At 35.9% G+C, this 21,159-nt stretch overlaps 1 protein-coding gene across 2 annotated transcripts; it reads right to left on the bottom strand.

Moving 5' to 3' along the window:
• Positions 1-1,884: 1,884 nt before the first annotated feature.
• Positions 1,885-20,006, bottom strand: gtpbp3 (GTP binding protein 3, mitochondrial). 2 transcript variants are annotated; one of them, XM_087784882.1, is made up of 12 exons: positions 19,740-20,006; positions 19,131-19,254; positions 18,983-19,054; positions 18,767-18,853; positions 17,533-17,615; positions 16,289-16,408; positions 10,623-10,695; positions 8,856-8,999; positions 7,376-7,541; positions 5,538-5,662; positions 4,091-4,268; positions 1,885-3,453 (listed from the first exon to the last, which is right to left on the bottom strand). In XM_087784882.1, exons 2-12 carry the CDS (start codon positions 19,150-19,152, stop codon positions 3,222-3,224), a joined length of 1,302 nt encoding a protein of 433 aa, XP_087641008.1. In that variant the 5' UTR covers positions 19,153-19,254; positions 19,740-20,006; the 3' UTR covers positions 1,885-3,221. The 2 variants fall into 2 exon arrangements, with proteins under 2 accessions (XP_087641008.1, XP_087641007.1); XM_087784881.1 differs by having other exon boundaries at positions 18,983-19,254.
• Positions 20,007-21,159: the final 1,153 nt, after the last annotated feature.

The raw sequence follows: 21,159 nt of genomic DNA, 5'->3' as shown, positions 1-21,159 counted from the left end.
TAATAAAATAACATTAATGGCTCTTCCATGGTATTTGATTTCCCTTTTTTTCCATCCTATTGTGGCCAATGTCTCCCAATCTTTTTTGTGTTGTCTTGCATTGATCTGTAGAATCTATTAGTTGCTTGAAACATTCAGAGACATCTTTACACACATTAGTAAAACGACTCCAGTAGTTGAATTATTTGTGATTCTTTCTTGGTGTATGATTTAAAAAAAAAAAAAATCATTTTGTTTTAAATGTACTTTTTTTTAGAATGTTCAAATATATATTGAAGTGACGAAATAATTAATGAACTATATATTTTAAATTGAATCTCATATTTTGATCTCTGTGTGTGTAAAATAAATGTTATAAAAATAAGGGGTTTTAAATCAAAATGACTAAATTGCATCAACGTTACATCATCTTGAAAATGCATCGAACCCGAGGATATGGAAGAAGTTTTACATCCAAAATAGATATAAAGTGTGAACACAATCTGAATATTTTAAATCATTTTCCTGATAAACATCCAGAAGTCACAGCAGCAGTTCAGCTCAGAGCTAAGGGACTGTTTTTGTTTAAAAAAAAAGTCTTGTAATGAATCAGGGGGACATGAAAGAGGGGGAGCGAGCTGACAGAGCGGGGCGGAAGAAGGAAAGGTCAGGTAGCAGAGAGGAGAGAGACAAAAACACCTCCAGGCTGATGTCATCAGACAGAGAAGGAAGACATCTTGTGGGGAAGCAGGGTTCAGGGACAAGTTCAGCTGGGAAACTTAAATATTTGACTAGACAGGATTGACAGGAACATGGAGAACGTTTGATTCATTGACATTCACACTAAATGTCAATTGTGTCAAAGTAAACATATTCAGAAAAATATTCTAGAAGGATTAATTATTCTAACTTTTTAATAAATTATAACAATGTTAAATAATCAAAATGCTATAATTATTTTCACCATCCTAAGCAAATATCCAATTCACAAGTTTGAATAATAAAAATGCATTCCAAATGTTAAAAGGTTTATTTGCAAATTGAAATAAGAGATAAAGTATTGGATTTAAAAGTAAAACAGATAATTATCATATGATTTACTCACTGTATACATTTTTCTGTTTGTGTTCAGTTGGACAAATTTTGCATGAATTTAAATGTATGATTATATTTGATTTCATCATTTTATAACCTTTGATCACATGGTCCTTTGTTCAGATAAGTATACATCTCATTTGGTATATGAATATATACAGTGATTGTACACCTTGTTAATTAAAACAAATAAAGGTGTGGTAGTATTAACTTGCGACACTTGGGTTTAAATAGGGTTTATTCACATTCACAGGATGTCTGGGCTCTACTTTAGAAATAGATTTTCAAACGTTAAATAGCTTTTGACATCAGAACACCTTACTTTTGGAAATGTACCTTCAGATTGGCCAAGAGGAAAAATACAGAAAATGTTTGTCACCTTTAATGCATGATTTCACAACATTAAATAACTATAGATTAACGAATTTGTCAATAATAAAAAAAAGAATAAATAATAAGTTTGATTTGGTTTCGTTTTTTTCCTTCCTTTGATTACGTCACATAACACAATAAAAAACAGTTGTTTTTTTTTAATTAGTCTTCATAACTTCCTCTCCAATGATGTACTTCGTATTAAAATGTTCTTGCACTTGTTTATTGTTGATGATATATTAATCATACATTTATTTATTTTTGTGTTTATTTTACTTGATTACTTTTTTTGTACATTTTTATTATTGCTTTTATAATTTTTATTAACATGTGTTTATTCTTTTTTTTATAAGTAAAAGTATATCAATATCAATAAACGAAGAATACCAATAACAGTAATGTTGACATGTATGGACTGACATCACATTTAGGCAGGAAATCACTTCGTTGTCACATTTATTGTATGAAAAAACGCAAGTTACAGAAAATATTTTCAAGTGAATATACAGTTACCATCACCAGTGTCTAAGAGTGTTGAACACGCACAAAATATATTTCTACCTCCTGGAATAATGAATGTGTTTCCACTATAAATTAATAACTGTGATTTGTGAAGTGGTTTTGTGTTTCTGTGATAGAGATTAAAGCAGAAATGTTCCACCGATCTATCCATCTACTGTATCGATCACTTTATTCAACCCTTGGGAAGGTTCCTTTGGAAGATTAGGATATGAATTGACGCACAAAAGATAGAGTAAGAGAAGAGAAACAAATAAACAAAGGTTATATAAGAATATAAATATGTGCTTCAGTTTTGTTTTAAAGCTCTTCTAAATACTTTATTCAATCATTTTTAACCTTTCAAAATCATACGAAAGACATTTTTTCAGAGGATTGTGGGATTATAAGGAACACTCAACACACAGACCTTCTTGTAGTTAACTTGTCATTTGAACAGAACTTCTTCGTGTGGTTTTTCTCTTTTCATGCCAAAATATGTGAGATTCCATTGATTGAAAAGAAACAACAGGCTTCCTTTGAATATTTGAAAGATATAAGAAAATCGATGTTGTTCATGTAGAGCACAGTTTTCTAGTGGCTTGTTTCTGAACATCCACAGTTTATCCAGTTTCTATTGTCGATTGTTGAACCGCAACAATACTTCATGCTAGGATTAGCTTCCAACTTCTGTTTAGACTTGACCATTTAAAATGTCAACATTTTTTTGACTCTGACTCTCCTGTGACTTTGATACTCCTGGGGTCGATTCTTCGCATCAAGATAAACCAGCCGAAGTCATCTTTTCTTGGAATCCTCCCGCAGGCGCTGAACTGAGAGGAGGCCCCGGTGCAGGCCCAGCATATGCAGGAAAGAATGGAAAAGAGAGAAAGTTGTTTGTATGTTTAAATGTTTAACACGATCAGGAAGAACAACGGGGGCGGCTGACATGACACCTGGTCCAAAATAAAACACCTCTATTGTCCTTCTGTGTGAGCAAAGTTCCAAAATTCTGGGAGCCCGACCTTGCAGCTGTCTGCAGATGCAGCTGAGTCGGTGACCCATGAGCCAAAACATGACATCATGACTCCCGTGTCATGGCGTTCTTGGCGGTGTTGTGCAGAGATATTTGTGGTGGCTCCAAACAAAAGTCCAGTCTTCTGGGATCAGATATAAAAAACACATTTGTACTTCTGGCATGAGTTTTAGACACTTCAGTGCCTCACACGAACTCGGCTTTCCTCTGGGCACGTGGTATTTTTAGCTCAGTGCGTGGACTATTTCCCAATGCAGAAGTCTTTGAAGATGATATCCAGGATCTCTTCCGGCCCGACTCGTCCCGTGACTCGACCCAGGCTGGTCAGCGCCAACCTGACGCCCTCGGCCGCCAGAGCCAGGTCCAGGTCACGATAGTGGTGGTACTGGCCCAGGGCGGAGACGCACTGGTGCAAGTGGGCCCGGTGTCGAGCCTGGGTGAGAGTGGGGGCGTCTGAGAGGGGGTCACCACATCTGGAGAGGAGGTCAGAAGACGGTGAGCAACAGCAGGAGCAGGAGCAACAACTGAACACAACAGGAGTTTTCTTTTTTTCCATTGAAATTTTCCCATTCAAAATTGTACACATTAGTACATAATGTGGAAACTTTTATTATTTTAAGTATTGAATATTTTATCAAAAAGTGAAATAAATATTTTGTTGTAAAAAATTAATATATTGAAATTCAATGTAATAAAATCTTGGCCATCAGTGCTTCTATGTCGTTGTGTGATCGTTTGCACATCGTATGATTGATGAAGAGTTTGATCAAGTACCGTTTTTAAAATGAATTTATGGCACTATTATATGTTTTTAAAAGTTTAATTTAACCATGAAACATTCTGAAAAAACCCTCACTCAAAGCCCATTTTAACAATAACAAATCAAATGTTCAGTCTTTATAACTGCACGACTGAAACTAGCATGATTTAATAAACAACCCTGAGTGTCCTAAAATAAAAAATAAAAATCCACTAAAATACATCCAGTAGCAACAATTGAGTTCCGTGGTAATACCCCTCGGGACTTTTTGTCGTCCAACAATAGAAACCCGATAAATCTAAATCTAAGACAGCATCAGCTTTGGGAAAGCGGTAAATTTAGGAACCTACAGGGTCTTGACACTGCTGTGCAGCTCTTTGAGGAAGTCCTGCAGTCCATCACTGCTGTGGCAGGAGATCAGAGAGACGGACGGGAGCCCAGAAATCTTTTCAAACTCCGTCCTCAGTTTCAATCTTTGTTCCTCCGGCAGCAGGTCCGCCTTGTTCAGGATCAGCAGGCATCGACTCACTGGAGGATCCAGCATCAGCAACATAAAAAAGATCATCTTTATACAATGTTGAAACATATAGGGGGTCTCCTGGTGCAGGTTTTTGTTCCAACCAAACAAGAGCACCCCCCTATGACCAAATCTGGAGTTTTCGGAGTGTAATCAGTTGACTGTCATTCAGGTGTTGCTTGTTCAGCTGAAACCTCATTGGTTAAACTGTACATGCTTGATCGGTTTGAACAAAAACCTGCACCCACTTTGGCCCTTGAGGACTGAGTTTGGAGACCCTGATATAGAGGATCACAGGGGCTTTTAGAGCAAGATGAAGGGAGACACTGGACAGACAGTCACTCCTACCTATGGATTGTTTGGAGCATGTTTTTTTAAATGTCATATTTTGGTGAAGACGAACGACATTGTTTGAAAATCAACATGTTGACTAGACCTGGGAAGTAAGGCTCGGGGGCCACATGCTGCACTTTGACTCAGTTTATGTGGCTCCAAATAGGTCGAAGATCACGTAGAAACAAACAATACTAGTTTGGACTTATTACTTTAAGTCATTACTTATCTCTAATTTATGAATAATGGGGTTTTGTTAATATACACACACATGTTTATTAATAGGAAAAGATAAAGGTATATCTTTTTTTGGCATATTTAGCTTGATTATTACTGGATTATATACCTTTTGATCCTTTATTATCAAAGATCTCCATGAAGATTCAAACAAGTCCAATTTGAATGAAATTTAAACCACACTAACATACAGAGTAAGAAATATTTCCTAGTATTTCCCCTTTCAGTTCAGATGTTTTTGACCTGGGCAAACCAGTATTTTAGACATCAATAATTATATAAAACAAATCTACTGTCTGAGGCACAACATTTTTTTTTTGTTTAATTGAAATGTTGTTGTTTTTAAAGCATTAAATGATGGAACATTATGCTAACAATTTTATATGCGCTTAAAAAGGCTGTGAATAAAAAAACGAACATTGAAAGAAAAAAAGAAAAAAAAAGCATTATCGGAAAACGTATTATATTATATAATTATATTATCCCCCAAAATAATTAAATGTTTAAAACAAAGATTAAAGCAAAAAATAATCCAAGTTTTAAATGTTAATTTCAACCTTTCAATATCCTGATGACATTTCCAGATGAATTGGTGACATGTCACGGGTCATGTCATTAACATGCATTGCAGGTGAAACTAGTACTGAAAGGAGGAGGAAACGTTAGTCGTTACATAGACTCTAGTATATGATGAGTTCGGGAACACACACCTGTTGGATTGAGCTCAGGTAGGACACTGCTCAGGTGTTGTTGAAGGAAGGGTTTTAACTTGTCAGTGTTGACGGGGAGTTGTGTAGAATCAACAACCAGCAGAGTCAGATCTGCCTGCTCCACCCTGAGCACAAGACAAGGCTCACTTTTGAACAAACAATTCATGACAACTAACTTCACAAACTTCTCTATTAAACGGTGGATGCTGTGATTAAACACAATTTAGAAAAAAGGTAAAAACAATACATCAAATAAACTAAAAATAAATAAATACATTTTATCAATTATCATTTTTGTGACCACAACAGATTGCCAATTTTTGGAGACTCAAAAGGCTATTTCTATTTCTGATAACAGAAAGATATAAAATAACACCAATAAAGTAAGTGCAGACAAGAGTGAACCAATCAAACAATGTGTGTTAAGCATGGATCACATTTTTAAATATCATGCATTAAAGTCCACTATTCAGCCAGACATCATATGGTAGTCGAGCTAACAAGCATCAGTCGTCGCGTACAGTAGCTACATATACAACAATAACACTTAAGGAGGGAATTATTACTTCCTGACCTTCAATTCAACCTCAAAACAGATATGTAAGCAATAAATTGAATTGTTTAAGACGATGATTACTTCTGCAGAAATGATTTCTGTACGTGTGCCAATCCTACTGTTGGCTCGACTGGAACGACGGATGCTCGTACTTACCACGTCCTTCCTGTAGTGACCCGGGTCACACGCCCCCGACCTGCTGCTGCACACAAATCTACCTACACAACATAAACTGTCCACCCTTCCTATAGGGCCACTAAAATATCTTGAATTGACTTGATTTGAATGGTCCTCTTTCCCAGGGAGCAAATACAGTATGAATGGCAGAATATTGAATGTTGAATTTCTCAGGGTCAAGGTCACCCTGATCCTAAAATAACACAAGGGATACCTCAAACACATTTGATTTTGGGCCTTTGAGTCAGCATTTAATGATCAATTTCTAACTTATTAATTCAATAATGCAATGTATTGGGAATATATAAATGGTTAAATTTGTTGTTATTTTTAAAATGAATGAATAAAATAAAAAAATAAATTTTGATATTTCTGATTTTATATTTTACACACGCACTTTGATATCAATAGTCTCCCTCTTTTAAAATTTTAATTTTCAGGGGGGGCTATCAATATCAAAAAATATTAAAAGATATTGAAACTAAATATTTTTATATTTCATTCAAAATGCTTCAAATAGAAAATATGGAGTTACATTTTTTTTTTTAAATGTATTTATGGAATGAGAAACTCGAGTTTAAAAAAAAAAAAAGTTTTAGTTTAATTAACACAAATAAAAAAATACTAATTTTGAATATAAAATGATTGAATTCAAAATAATAAATATAAATTCAACCTTTATTTAAAAAAAATGTAATGCTTAAAAAAAAAAATCAACATTCCATTACAAAATTCAAACTTTCAACATTTAAAATGTCAACCATTCATTATCCTGAAGTCACCGATCTACTTCCATACAAGGTGCTGGATGTGGTCAAGGGTGTGTGTTGTATAAATAAGTCACTTGATTCTGTCGTCTCCTGTCCCCGCATGATGAAGTTGAGCTGACGGAGGGAGAAGAAGTGTTTCTATTGTTCGCAGCATAAACAGTGGAAACATCTGCACAAGTCTATCGTTACATAAATGAGGCTCCGTCTTAGGTCGTCCACGTGAAACAGAGGGTCACTCACGATGATCTAACCTCTTGAGAGTAATTATACGCAACATGTTACGGAAAAAACGAGAAGAATCTCTCATGACAGAACTTATGGAAAGTTAATCCAACCTCTCACGAGCTCTGCGCATCCCCTCCTTCTCCACCAGGTCGGGGCTGTCTCGGAGTCCAGCCGTGTCACTCAGGAGGACCGGGAATCCACCGATGTCCAGTGCTGTCTCCACAACGTCCCTGGTGGTCCCCGCGATGGGAGACACGATAGCCGCTGGTCTCAGGCCTGGTTGAAATGAAATATAATGAAATAATCAGATCAGAAAAGCATCAGAAAAGCCATATTAATATTAGCTATAATGTATATCAAGAGGGACAAGATCATAACTGTATAATCTATAAAAAAGAAGAAAAACTAGTGTTGTGCATAATAACAACTCAAAGTATATCTTACATATGACTAGGAAGAAGCTTTGAATAGTACAATTAAAGTAAGAGTAGCATGAGAAAGAAAAAGGAAACTTGAAAAGTGTTCAAGAGAGTGACAAATTAAAACACATCAAAAAGCAATCTATTCTAATGACAAACTTTAATGATTTTTTATGTATGTACTTATATCAAATCAAATCAAATCATTTTTATTGTAATTTTGTTGCACATACGACGAAGTAGTGCAACAAAAAGAAAGAGAGTTTCCTTGGAATCCAATACTTAAATACTTATCATACACACCTAAGAAGCACACACACGTTCAGATACATTCCCTAAATACTGATATAAACGATATAAAAAAAGATACACAACATTAAATGATATAAAAACTGCTGGTATCACTGAGGCTAAAAATACAATCTGATTTCAGGGTGCAATAGTTTCATCCAGATCCATCAGCATTCAACATTCTATTATTGTCACCAGAATATTGAATGGATGAATTTAGTATTTCAACTGTATTGCAATACTTATTTGATTTAAAAATGTTTTTTTTAAGCATTGAACATTTGTTTAAATAACCTAATTCAACAACATTTCAATAAATAACATTTCAATCTTTTAATATTCTGATATACATCCATAGTTTTTGAGTTTATTTTCTGACAGATAGGTAGATAAAAGAAAAGAAGGAAATAACTTAAGATGAAAGATAAAAAGCGGTGACTCAGGAAAAAAGAACAGAAGGAAGAGGTAGAAATAATCATGCTTTGACACTACTGATAAACTATTTAACTTTTACAGTTTAAATGTATAATGTATAAGCATTTAATATAAGAACTGAAACTGAACTGAAATAAACGCCTGAGCACACATGAGGGAAGATTATTCAGCAGAAGACCAGCTAAGATGAATAGATGCTTCACTCAGGTAGAAGCTGTGAGCAGGTTGTTTACATTAGGAGCCTTGAAATACTTCCAGGATACAACAAGATAAACAAAACAGTCTCAGACTGTTCATAAATGTATCTTCTTGCGCTCATCCAGGACGTGGGAGAACAAACTACACACGGAAAGTCCCGTTGTGCGATTCTGTGCAGCTCTAATGTGGTTGTCTTAGTGCGTTTCTTTTGCATGTGTTTTTCTTGTGTATTTGGTGCTGGTCTTACACAGTGTGTTGAGGAGGCTGCTCTTCCCTGCATTCGTGGCTCCTGCGATCACCACCTGAACGCCACTGCGCAGACGCTCGCCTCTCCTCTCGTCCTGCAAGTGTTTGACCATCTCTGATCGAAGGTCATCCACGGATACGTCCACTAAAGCGGAGGAAGATAGACGGCAACAAATCATTTGAAGGGACTGGTTTAATGCGGGCATTATTTTCACTGACGTCACCTGCACATAAACAATAAAAATAGGACAACCTGCGAAAAAACTGTCAAGTACATGAAAAATACAACCCGGTGCTGGTTTCTCCTCAACAAGATGGCCCATGATTTTCTCTACTTTACAGCTTTTTAAAATTAATTTTGAATACTTGACCAAAACCAGAGTTTGTCAAGAGTCACAAGATAATTGTATGATACTTTATTATATATTGCAATATTGTGATACTGTAGGAACAAGGATATAAGTCTTAACGGACTTCAACTGTTTTGAGACCAAAATATGTCCAAACATCAGCTTCAAAAGCTGCTGGAGTCGACTGTATCCCCTCATCCTCAGTCTTGGGTGTTTTCAATGTTCCTTAAGCTAGGGATGTCACAATGAATGCTGCCATCTAGCAGCCAGAAGTTGAATTGCAACACAAAAATAAAAAATAAAAGCTGTGAATATTTGCATGTAAAAGGAAATAACATGAAAAATATATACATTTTATTTTATAAAAACTATATTAAATCAACCAAGCAAAGATAACTAAGAAAAATTCAAATGTGATTTGAAAAAAAAACAACATTTAATCAGGGGCGTCTTAGCTCGGATGGTAGAGTGGTTGCTCACAGTCTGAGAGGTTGCGGGTTCAATCCCAGCTCCGGATGAGTTGCTTTGTGTCCCTGAGCAAGGCACTTTACCCTGATGGCAGATACCCACCGCAGCCTACTCCCATCACGCACTCCCCCATATTGAATGGGGGAGTGCGTGACTGTTAAAGTGCTTTGTGACCCTGGTCTAGAAAAAGGCGCTATACAAATAGACAGTATTATGTAAGAAAACATCACAATATTTAGTGGTATCAATATTGTTGTGGGTATCTTCTGCTTAAATAGACCCATTTCTAATCTTAAAATGGAAAAAAGTATAATAAGTATTAAAAATGATAGATAATCTAAAAAAGAAACGTTTGAAAATAAGTTTTGAAAATAAATCAACATGTACAGTTTATTCAAAAGTAGAATGTGGTGAAAACAGCCACAGGTGCCAATGTTATTTATAGATATTGTGCCAGCATTTCTATTTCTGGCTTGAATTGTTTTATCGTTTGTTCTTTGCCAGCCTGAGCCGACATTCCATGCCACCGCAGCAAACAATAGTTCCCGGGCTTTATCGCGTCTTAAAACACGACATGTGAAGCTTCTTAAATGCTTGGTGTGCCAGACATAAGGCGACAGACCGGGGGGGGGACGAGAGACGAGAGACCCTCACACAGGCTTGGGAAAGAGTGCAGTGGCGCTAAAGACGTTGCTGCTGACAGCACTATTTTTGTGAGCAATGTTGCTTTGAAGGCAAGACGGATGCCTCTACTGTCCCTACAGGCCTGCTCTCCGCGCTTCCTTAACGGAAATCTTTATTTTCAGTCTCTCCCTGTAGTGGTCTCTGGTCCGCCGAAGACCCAAACAGGAAAACTGGCCTGACATCTCAGAGAACAGAACATTGAGGCCCAGCGTTTTCCTGAAGAGCAGCGCTTATAATTGGGCCATTAGTTTGAGGACGTACCGTACCTTGTTCCAGCACCCCGTCTTCTATCAGCTCGTCCTCGCTGAAGTCTATGAAGGCCTCCACGTGAGCAAGACACTGTCAGAAAGAAGAAGAAAATGCAGAATTGGCAATATTAGATTATTATTTTGAAAAACAAAAGTAGAGCAGTGACCCCAAACCCCGGTCCAGGGACTATTTCTGGTGAATATATAAATCACATTTTATTGATTATAACTGTCTGAAAATCAAGTTTACTCAAAAAATAAACATGTCAACTAGTGAACATTAGTAAAACTCAAACTCTATATTAGGGGGTCCTCAACTGTTTTTGCACTACAGTTCTGTTTTATGTCTGTATTATGTTCACACACAACATCCAGATAAAACCAAAACACCTTCCAGACACAAATGATGAATAGAAGTAAAATTATAATTTTTCCGTTTTTATCTGAAGGTCGGCGCATGAATATAATGCCAGCATTAAACCGGTCTTTGTTGCAAACAAGGTTGGGGGCCACTGATCTAAAGTTCTTACATATGAATAGTCTAATGTCGGATTAATGGACTCCCACATGGAAAGTATAGATCGATAGATGACTGGATGGTTGAAAATATGATGTATTTTCTATAAAAGCCAGAGCAGGTATTTATTTAAACTTTTTGAATTAATTGCCAGTTGATAAAGCAAATTAAACATTTTAGTTCCCGATGGAAATTAACTGAGCTAGAGTGTATTAGTCGTAGTTTTTCCTCCTCTTGCCAGGCAACTAAAGCTTGTGTGACTTTGAACCATCTCTGATCTCCGTTTTCTTTTTAAGTGCAGAGTTAACTCAGATTTCTAACCTGACATTCACTATATTAACTAATAAAACAGCCAAAAAGAAATTAAGCGAGGGTATACGGTGGGCGGGACCGGTGGAGATGACTGACCTAGGTGATCCGCGACAGATGAGATTGATGGAAATAGTTCTCAACCACCAGGCTGGGGACAAATATGTGATGCACATGCACCAGAATCACCATCTATCCCTTGGACCAAGACATTTTATAGATATTGTACGGAGGGCAGTCCTTCCTACCAAAAGTTACATGATTTCCCGAAATCGATGAATTTCTCCATCTACATCACCGAACCAGATTCTATCGCTCTCAATATACAAACCAAATTCTAGATAAGGAAGTCTTGGCTAACTCTGACCCTTGTGTAACTGAAAAACATCTTCTCCTGAATCCACGTCACCATGACCCAGCTCCTCTTGGCCTGAAAATTTCCTATGTGTTTATATTTTCTCAACTGAGTGGTATTTTAATCAGTGTCCTAGCTTCGAACTTTGAAAACATTAACTTATCTTCATGTCCTCATCTTGGGGCCCTAAACTGGTTGGATTCCCTAACACTATCCATCCATCCATCCATCCATCCATCCATCCATCCATCCATTGTAGTAGCATGAACCGGTCAGAGGAAGGACTTTGTTAAGAGTCATGTGGTCTGTAAATATTGCATCACCAGAGTCAAGTACTCAGACAATAGTACAAATACATCCTTGTTCCTACAGTATCACAAAATGTGGTATCGTTGCCACTGTATCGTCAAATGTATCACATCGCCACATTCCTGACAATAATTAAAGGGGGGACACATTTATTGTGGCCTGTTCGAGATTTTAAATCATGTGGTTGGAAACAAAATGATGGGATGAGTAGGTGTGTTTATTGAAGAGATCAGCCGTCTAAAAGTAATAGATCAGTTGTTTATTAAGAAATGCACCAGAATCATTATCAATCCTTTGGACCCAAGACATTTTATAGATGTTTTAAGGAGGGCAGTCCTTCTTACCAAATGTTAACACTCAAAGAAAGTAGAAACAAGTCCAAGCTGATTAAGTGTTATGGTTAAATGTATTTTACATGTATTTATTATTTAACATTTAACATTTTATTTTTGGTGTTTTAAAAAGGCAGTCCATGAAAATAATCTCAACATTAAATCATTAAATTAAAAAATGAGAGTTGCCATGACGAGTGATTTAGAGCAATAAAAACAATTATAATAAGAAATACAAATACGATTTTTTACATTTTATCTTAATACAAATGCTAAAAGAACTATTGACAAAAAAAAAAGGTAATTTATCATTGCATTTTCAACAAATTATACAATATTAATTCATAATATTGCCCTAATTGTATGGTTTTACTGTAACAAGGTCAGCAAGAACATTCAAATGGCTGCATTTTGCCCGGAGAGTAATCTTTGTTCAGGTCTGGTTTCGAGGGAGGGGGAGTCAGAGATGAAGAGGCAGAGGATTTCATTTAAAATATAAAAAAATGGATGCATTTTAGAAGCCAAATGAAAGGAGAAAAGATGGTTTGTACACGTGGGTAAAGGACTGAGTGAATAGGAGGACGGAGGAATGAATGGATGATAAAATACCAGCTGAGTGTCTGGATGACAGACATCTGGATAATTGGAGAGATTTACGGATGATGGATGAAAGGAAAGAGGAAGGAAGGTTTACGCTCTCGGCGTCCTGATTGACAAGGCAGAACCAACACAATAGTTCTACGCCTGAAAACAGGAAGCAGATTTCCATACATGAATACGACGGGAAAAAAAATGATGCATTGTTAAGGCTTCGGTCTTGTGATCAAGCCGGAGCAGCATCCTGATGGTATACGTCTGATGGACCACTTTCAGAGAAATAAAGATGTGGCCAAAGCGTTTCTTGGAATGGCACAGTGAAGCCCGTACTGTGGAACACTCTTTTCTCAGGGGACGACAAATGGGCCTGCTGTCGGATCGGGTGCCAGAGCATTACAAATTTGCTCCAAAACATTTCACAGAAGAGGAAGGTTGGGCTCACATCCATGCTGCTGAAAGGTCCACTGCAGTCAGAAGTTCAGAACCAGAGTAAACAAGCAAACCTGCCAACTTTAATCTAGAAAACATATGTATTTAGTGTTAAAGCGCAATAACCTTTCGATCTATGTCAAAGGAAAGCAGCAGATTTATCGCTGGACTTTTGTGGGTCTCCAACAGCCAACTCTGATTTCTACCAACAGAACAGACCATTAGGATGAAATTTGATTTGTCACATATTGATAGGTTAATAGAAGACATTGTGACACTTAAATATTCATGGCGTTTGTCCATTTTTCTGTTGCAATTATACTTCCGGCCGCTAGATGTCAGCAGTTACTACGTCCTTCTCAGCTAAAGAAACAATTACATCCCTGTGAGATCCTGAATATGAGGACGAGAGGATACAGTCGACTCCAGCAGCTTTTAAAGCTGATGTTTGGACATATTTTGGTTTCAAAACAAACAAAAGCAGTTACGACTTCGTCAAGATTCATGTGGTCTGTAAATTCTGCAACACCAGAGTCAAGTACTCGGACAATACTACAAATACATCCTTGTTTCCTATAGTATCACAAAATGCGGTATCGTTGCTAGTGTATCATCATATGTATCATATCGCCACATACCTGCCAATAATTAAAGCGGGAAGTAATTTATTTTGGCCTGTTCAATATTTTAAATCATGTGGTTGGAAACAAAATGAACTAAATATTATTTAAAGTGCATCAAAAAATGACCGTAGGCAGCTTTTATTCTTTCTTGCAAGCAGAGAAAAGATGGAAGAGAATTCAATGAAAAAGAGGAAATCAGATCATCTTGGAGGAATAAAATATATATATATATAAGGAAGGAGTTGATGTTGAAATCCTCAAATGCCAAAACTAGCATTCGAGGGTTAAAACAGAGAATGTTGTCACATTATGTTTACAACTCCTGTGACAGAAGAACCAATTATACACTGTTCAATCCGTAGAAATTCTGTTCAGATCAATTTGAGCTTTAACTTAGAGTCGTGTTCCACACACCTAGCATGCCCATATAAAAGCACAAATTTGACCAAGATTTGATGAAGCACAAGTCACAGAATATATTTCATTGCCTTCCCAACATGGAAGAATCATCATCACATGTCATCAGGACACGATTATAGATTTATTGAATTCAGTTTCTAGACAGCAGAGAGTGGTGTGTTTAAGAGCAGCTTTCCTCAGGAAAGTCCAGTAGCAAAAACTCTCAAGTAGATTTGACTTTGTGTTGCTGCCAACACTTTTATTTAGTCTACGAGTGAAGCCGAGGAGCTGAGATCACATCGCTGCAGGGGAAATGAAACAATGAAGACAAAACTATTAAGACCATTAACAACATCTTAATAGTTTTGTCAATGTAGTGTTTCAAATTATATATACAAACTCAAGCGCCAGGGGCCAAATCTGACACACCTAGTTAATTATATTGCCCGCATGATCAAAATAATATAATGTTCATGTTGAGATCTACAAAAGATGCAATTGAATATAAAGATAAGAATGATAAAAGATAATGATAAAAAAAGATATATCTGTATTTTTGGTGGGTGAAGAAGGATAAACAGAGATAAATAAGATAAATTGTGAGTTAAAACTTAAAAAGGATTATGAAAGTTAGAAAATGGTAAATTTAATATATACATGTGTGTTTGCGTTTGACAGCCGTTCTACAGAATTCACAATTAACAACTCAATACATCTGTACCTATCTATTGAACAGATACATTCCTTTGCTTCAAAACATTATTGAGGTTTGTTACGACAAGAAGTTTCAGAGAAATTCTTCTTTTTTAAAGAAAAATTATATTTTAATGATAGTTAATGACGGTCTGTCGGGGTTTCAGCATAAAAACCCTTTTAGCACCCTAACTTCTTAAAACAGCAAGAAAAAAGAACATTGCAACTGGTGATGAGATACTTATCGAGAAACATTTACCCATCTACTGTTATGATCATATACAGTATATCATTTAATTTTATTTAATATATTTCATTTTATATTCCACTTTGACGTAATGTATCTTATATTATTTATATTTATTGTATTATTTTTATTCTATACCGTAATCCCTGTAAATAAAAATCCCTGTGTTGTGTAAACAACAACAAAACAATTTTTAGATTCTGAATTCTTTTTTTATTAAAATGTCTAAAAACATAAGACCTGAAATTAAGAGGTCCTAATTAAGAGGGTGGACGATTTTTTTTTTTTTTAATGTGACAGCGTTATAGGTAAAGAAAATAATCAAAAAAGCCACATGAACCACATTCACATAATATAAGTGTGTTTTGTTTGCTGCTTCAGATCCTCAGCTGTGAGTGTTGTGGAGCAAAAACAAATCTCTATTTTTAGCTTCACTTATTTACTAATCTACAAAGCCTGTCAGCCTCACAAGTTTGGCAGTGAGTTGTGTAATTCTTGGCACGGAAAAAGAAAATTAACCTGCAGCAACTCCTCTGATACGAATTACAACATTGTTCTTGTGAAAAGGCTGGCGCAAAAAGCATTCCAGGGAAAAAGATAAAAATCTGTTCCCAGATCAGGGTCAGTCAAAACACAAAAGCGTTATATAAAACTGAACTCAGATATGTGGCTATAATTTTCTTGAAATAATAAAGTAAATGTGTTTTATAGGTTAAAATAGATATACAGGAGATGTATATATACTATTATGTTTAAGTTGTTAACAGGCATGGTCCATCAAAATATTGTAACATTGTGTGATATTTTTAAAGCAGAGCACAACTATTTTAAAATAAGGGTATATCTTGTTGTATTAAACTTTTTTTGAACTCACTCGTTTGAGTCTGTAGGCCCAGTCTTGGTAGAGCCGGCCCAGCTCGCCTGACATCTGCCGTAGTGCCTGTCTCCTCTGGGCTTCAGTCTCAGCATGGATCAAGTCTCCCAGTCCCTCAACCTTTAAAATAGAGATGATATTGAAAATCAGACAACTGCAGTTTGAGTATTGATGTATAGCGTATCGTAGAGGTGTGTATTGGCAAGAATCTGGTGATCGATACGCATCATGATACAGTGGCAACAATATTATTTATATTGTGATACTGAAGAACAAAGATATATTTGTATTATTGTCCAAGTACTTGACTCTGGTGTTGCAGAATTTACATGTCGACTGTATCCTCTCATCCTCGGTCATCACCCAGATCTTGCCTAATTTCATATTCCTTTAGATCTCAGATGTTTGATTGCAATAAAAAAAATGACCAAATGCCTTGAATATTTACATTTTATTTGTTAATTGATAAAATCGAAATTATTTTATTTTATATAAATATTATGATATTTAAGTGTTTTGATAGATAGTGAGGCCAGTTCTAATATAGATATATGAAATTATATTATATCAAGTCTTAATTATGTTAACATTCATGAAAAAAAGAGTATATTTTTATAATTACTTTAATTCTACAATATAGATTTATTGTTCAGAAAATATTTATTTTAAACACTTTTGTCACCATTTCTGAAAAAAAGTTGTTAAATCGATTCAATTATTCTGTGCTGATAAATATCACGAAACAGGGGCAATGTTCTATTATATTGCAATACTGTAGGATTTCTTTTTGTCGTATTGACCGAGTACTTGACTCTGGCTTTTCAGAACTGACTAATTGCACCATGGCTCTTCATCTTCAAACCAAAATATGACCAAATATCAGCTTTAAAATCTAGGGGACTCGACTGTATGGACTCGTCCTCATTGCCAGAACCTTGCCGGATTTCAATGTTCCATTAGCTGCAAAAGGATGTAATGACTGCTGCCATCTAGTGGCTGAAAGTTAAATTGCAACACAAAAATGATCAAACGCTTTGAGTACTTGCATAATAATTGTAAATAAAGATTATTTTAATTTATTTTATATAAAATATGATTTGAAAGCACTCCTCCCCCCCAACGTTATTTTTATATATATATCGATATGGTATCATGAAATAACATATCAATGTTTAACCGATACATTTTTCTTACACACCTAATAATGCATTTTTCCCCTTTTTTGAGAAGTATGATTGACCTGCCTCCGTCAATCCCAGCTTCCCGGCTTGAAAGGCCCTCCGCGTGAACTCGCCAGCTTCAGCAGGCCTCATGCCAGGCACGCTTCCTGAGACACACAGGGAATCATTAGCCAGGTGGCTCAACACCACGCACAAAACTATTCCCAAACAGGGTCAACAACTCACTGAGGGGTCAAAAAGGTTTACAAAACAGGGGATAGGTTATGTGGTGGTTTTGCTGTTTTCTTGATTCTTTGTTAAAATCTCACAATGAGTAAACAAGGCGTGATAATTTGCTGATGCTAGTGACAAGATCGGTCAAGCTCAGCATGACCTTCAGTCAGTGCCTTAAGACATTTAACTCCGAGTGTTTTCTCAATTGTAAAACCGTTTCAAAATGTATAAAAGCTTCACAACAAGCGCTCAACAAATATAATTTACTTACTTACTTACAACCAAGAAAGTTTTGACATGTCCCACATATCCGACAGAACAATCGCGCCATCTAGGAGGCGAGTAGGAGAACTGCAGCCTTTTTATCTAAACGATTGAGCAGACCTGCTACGCTTGTCTAACAGATCATTTAAGTATCATAGACACATTAATGCTGCAGTCAGCTTCAATCAGTTTAAGTCTATTTGATGTGAAGTTGCATGCTTTGACCAGTTATTGTGCTTGGACAAAGAATGCAGCAAAGCTACAATATATATAAAAATAACCCACACAATGAATCCGGTTTATTTATCGGCTTCAGTCTTTGCACTGTGGACTGGTTTAATGTCAGTGTTATATTCACAGACTGAAAACAGGAGAGAATTAATCTATAGTTTCTGTTTCCCTCATTTTCACTAGTTTACAGGTTTGTTTTTTGAAATAATAATTTTGATGTCTCAAGAGACAAATGTTATTTCAGAGAAAATACCATATTTTTTTCAAAACAAAATATCAAACAAAGACAGCAATAATCAATAGAAAGTGTGTAAGGAATGAGAGGAATAAAACCTTCATGTTATATTTAGAAGGCAACCGTTTAGTTAACTTAAACTGGTAAAGCATGTTGGAAATGTTTTATTAGGTGTTTACATACTATTAACATTGACACACAAAATAACAAAAAACTTAATTTTAATAGGTGCGTTGGTGTTTAATAACACCCTCTACTTTAGAACAAGACCTTATTAAAGCGTATAATGACAGTTTTGACATAAAGCTTCCCTACTACATAAGATGCACAAATAGGAGGAAGAGAGTAGTTTACCTAGTGCGTTTAAGACAGCAGTGATGACAGCTGGACCACCATGGATGTGGAATTCTAAACTGTCTTCTCCAGTGAAACTATTTGGACCTGAAAACAAAGATGATGATTAGAAACATTAAAACATATTTTAAAGGAGCAACATTATGGAAATACATCTATCTATCTACATGTCAGCATATGTACAATTTTGCCTTCATTAACAAGCCATGAACGAACCTGGAAACCAGAGAACAAGACCTCGGTCCAGCACTTCTTTGGACTGGGGATCGGTGATGCTGCGTAAGACAGCTGTGCGTGGAGGAGGAAGGCTGCATGTCAGTCCAGCCATAGACAACAGGGCAGTCTCTGAGGCAGGTCCACTGACCCGTACAACCGCTACACCACATCTACCATGGCCTGATGATAACGCAAAGATGGTCTCAGCATCAACCAGTGGAGTCTGGAGTCTGTTACGACTGCATAATTGCCTTGTGATCGGAGTCCTCCTGCTGGAGACGATGAAAATCAAAGTCATTATTTTCATGAAAGAACTGTCAGGGTACGTTAACACAACTCAGTCTAATACCGACCAAAATAAATAATTTATAGAAATAATAAACTCCATATACAAATAGAAACTGTGATTTCCACATTACTGTACATTAATCACCTGGACAGTTTAATAATGTGATCTAGATATCCATTATTTATAATGAAAAGGGCACAGGGCTGGAAGTTGGGAAAACAAAGATGATTTATAGTTTTATATTACAGGGAACATGAGTACCCATGAAGTACATTTGCTTGCTTTTGTTTTCTTTATTTGGCATTGATTAGTTAGCTGTACACAAGAGCAGAATCGTATTTTATGGGAAAAGCGCTATATAAATACAAATGACTTACTTACTATTATAAAGACTTCGTATGATGACACCTAAATAACATTTAATTAATACAGCGCATTATTTACAGAAAGAAAATGTTAAATACAAACCTCGTTTCACAGCCTCGAACACAGAGTCTCCACATCCCATGATAAATGGACCTCAGCAGCATTTTAACTAAATTAAACGATAACAGTTCTATTCATTTCTACACTTTGCATGAGATATCAAGTTACGATCGTAACAAGACGTCATTAATCCGCAGAATTTTCATTTGTGGGATTCTCGTGTTGGCTAACATTTGATATCATTTTAAATGTAACGTTAATTATTCCGTTAACCGTTGGCTAATGTAGCAGAAACGTGTTGTCAAGCAAACCCATGCGCCCTTGACTTCAACTGTTTACATCCAGCATGGTCGGTTCGGATTGGTCAATTTACTTCCTGTAATCTCCAAAAGCCGCTCTATAAGTGGACGACAAGTATGTCAGTCTTTCTAAAGCCCCGCCTTTTGTGTATCAGTAAACTCTGTCCGTGTAGATTACTCCTCCGGCATTATTATTGAAGGTTCCTAATGAAAATAAAAATACAGTTTACTGTTACACGTTGAATATGAACAAAATCCAAACACGTTTAATAATATCTTTTTTTTTTTTCAATTTAATGAATTTTATTTATTTAATGAATTGTTTTATTTTACATGAATTGTTTTATTTTATACATTATTTTGTTATTGTACAGCAATACAATGTCATTGAAGAGCTGCTAATATAAACTAGCAAAGGTATAAACTTGTGCAAGTAAAATTTAAATTTAGTTTTTTGTTTGTTTGTAGATCTAGAAATATACAAAGCAAAAAAAAGTTCAAGTCATCAGACTGTTGAGACGTTATGGTACAAATCACTTTTTTTCCAGATTGATCGTTGATTAAGTCACTCTCTACATGGGCTTCACATCTGTATTGTGTTCTTCTGTAATTTACACTTCAAAAAATGTATATGTCATGTTTTTTAATTTTAAAAATATGAAAAGATTTATCTCGGGAAAATAACAATGAGAAAAATATATGATTTGAAAGAAGATAGTAAAATATCAGATATAGATAATAGTTTTTTAGTCAGGGAAAAAAAACAACCTGTTAAACAGACCTTAAATTAGGGAAATATTATTTGAAAATTAACTTTGAATAAACTACCAAACACATAATTTGTAATAATTGGAAATTATTTAATACTTCAACATAAAATTGAAAGTTTCAGGGTGGATCAACTTTAATGCATTTTGTGCAAGTTTGAGTCAATAAAAATAGACACTGACACATAAGTAATGGCTTTTTTGGGCCACTGCAAATGTTCTCAGCAGTCAGCCTAAATGTTGGTGAGTAAGCAAAATTTCTGCTCTTGGACAGGTTCTTGGGTGATTTGAACCGTTTGAGGGGGAGGGTGGCCTTCAAGGCTAATCACAGCATCCAGGGAGCTGACCAGGAAAATAGACGTGGCACACACAGTGATAGCCCTCGGCCTGAGAGTC

The sequence above is a fragment of the Callionymus lyra genome, chromosome 2 (genome assembly GCF_982586985.1).
Source record: "Callionymus lyra chromosome 2, fCalLyr1.hap1.1, whole genome shotgun sequence".
NCBI lineage: Eukaryota > Metazoa > Chordata > Actinopteri > Syngnathiformes > Callionymidae > Callionymus > Callionymus lyra.
This window is presented reverse-complemented; position numbering and strand designations above follow the sequence as displayed.

What these genes read in the sequence shown, in the direction of transcription:
- gtpbp3 (XM_087784881.1), bottom strand. Translation starts at nt 19,801, where the DNA reads ATGCTGCTGAGGTCCATTTATCATGGGATGTGGAGACTCTGTGTTCGA. An exon ending in GGAAGCTGGGATTGACGGAG is followed by an intron (nt 16,409 to 17,532) that starts GCAGGTCAATCA and finishes TCTATTTTAAAG; the next exon opens with GTTGAGGGACTGGGAGACTT. An exon ending in AGACGGGGTGCTGGAACAAG is followed by an intron (nt 9,000 to 10,622) that starts GTACGGTACGTC and finishes CCTCCGCTTTAG; the next exon opens with TGGACGTATCCGTGGATGAC.